Source organism: Anneissia japonica, unplaced genomic scaffold (genome assembly GCF_011630105.1).
Source record: "Anneissia japonica isolate Jap-2015-1 unplaced genomic scaffold, ASM1163010v1 scaffold289542_len1046_cov414_single, whole genome shotgun sequence".
NCBI lineage: Eukaryota > Metazoa > Echinodermata > Crinoidea > Comatulida > Comatulidae > Anneissia > Anneissia japonica.
The window spans coordinates 1-1,046 of record NW_022714978.1 but is presented as its reverse complement, the minus strand read 5'-3'; the positions used below and the strand labels follow the sequence as shown (position 1 = coordinate 1,046).

The 1,046-nt window shown below is 35.6% G+C and overlaps 1 protein-coding gene across 1 annotated transcript; it reads left to right on the top strand.

The window, feature by feature from the left end:
* Positions 1-163: 163 nt before the first annotated feature.
* LOC117109140 (inhibitor of growth protein 1-like) lies at positions 164-1,023 on the top strand. The gene has a single exon (XM_033251389.1). It carries the CDS (start codon positions 204-206, stop codon positions 771-773), a length of 570 nt encoding a protein of 189 aa, XP_033107280.1. The 5' UTR covers positions 164-203; the 3' UTR covers positions 774-1,023.
* The last annotated feature ends 23 nt before the right edge of the window (positions 1,024-1,046 follow it).

Genomic DNA, 1,046 nt, shown 5'->3' with positions numbered 1-1,046 from the left:
TGTCCAAGCATTGTGGGGGATACAGAATATCGCAGCTCAAAAGTAAAATATATAAATATTTCAGCCTGGGCTATGATTATGTTTAATAATACAATTTTTCACAATTATGCTTACACATTCTAATCCTTACCTTTCTTTGTTAACACACATTTTTAATTTAATTTTCAGCAATTTTGAATGAAATAAAACAAGTATACCAAAAAATGACAGCAGAAAATATAGAAAATAACCAGTGGAAGCGATACATGTATCAACTACAGCGAGCGCTCATACAGAGTCAAGAACTTGGTGATGAGAAGCTACAAGTTGCCTCTACATTAGTTGACTTGGTTGAAAATCGAGCAAGACAAATACAGGTGGATAGAGAACACCTTGAATGTTTGGAGAAGCCACCTATTCCACCAGAACCTAGTAAACCAAAGAAAGAGCATAAAAACCATCACACAGTTGACAAGCCTCTTAAAAGATCTCAGCGCCAGAAGGCAGCTCAGGAAGCAAAGAAAGATGACAATTCAGATATGAAACCTGCAAAAAAAAAGAAGAAATCCAAACAGAAAGGTGACCGTGGGCCATCACCCCAGTTTGATGTGCCTGTCGACCCAGATGAGCCTCGCTATTGTCTCTGCAATCAAGTTTCATATGGTGAAATGGTTGGATGCGACAATAAAGACTGCCCATTTGAATGGTTTCACTTTGGTTGTGTTGGACTGAACACAAAGCCAAAAGGAAAATGGTACTGTCCAAAGTGTGCTCCAGAATTTAAGAAAAAATAATTTGGGGAATGCCATTAGAAATTGTATATAGTTTTTGTTGTACTGTACAGAATATGTAAGTCGTTAGAGTACTCAGGCCATGTATGCCTTTCCATGGCAGCATGCTATGTACTGTATGGCTGCAATATACCCACACTAATACGGCTGTCCTACAATTACTAACACAGGATATTTACATTTTTAATATACAGATTTTTGTAAATAAGTTTTACATTAGAAAATGTTTTATTAAAAATTTGGCAAAAAAAAATATATAGTATATTAATTTTTTTC

What these genes read in the sequence shown, in the direction of transcription:
- LOC117109140 (XM_033251389.1), top strand. Translation starts at nt 204, where the DNA reads ATGACAGCAGAAAATATAGAAAATAACCAGTGGAAGCGATACATGTAT.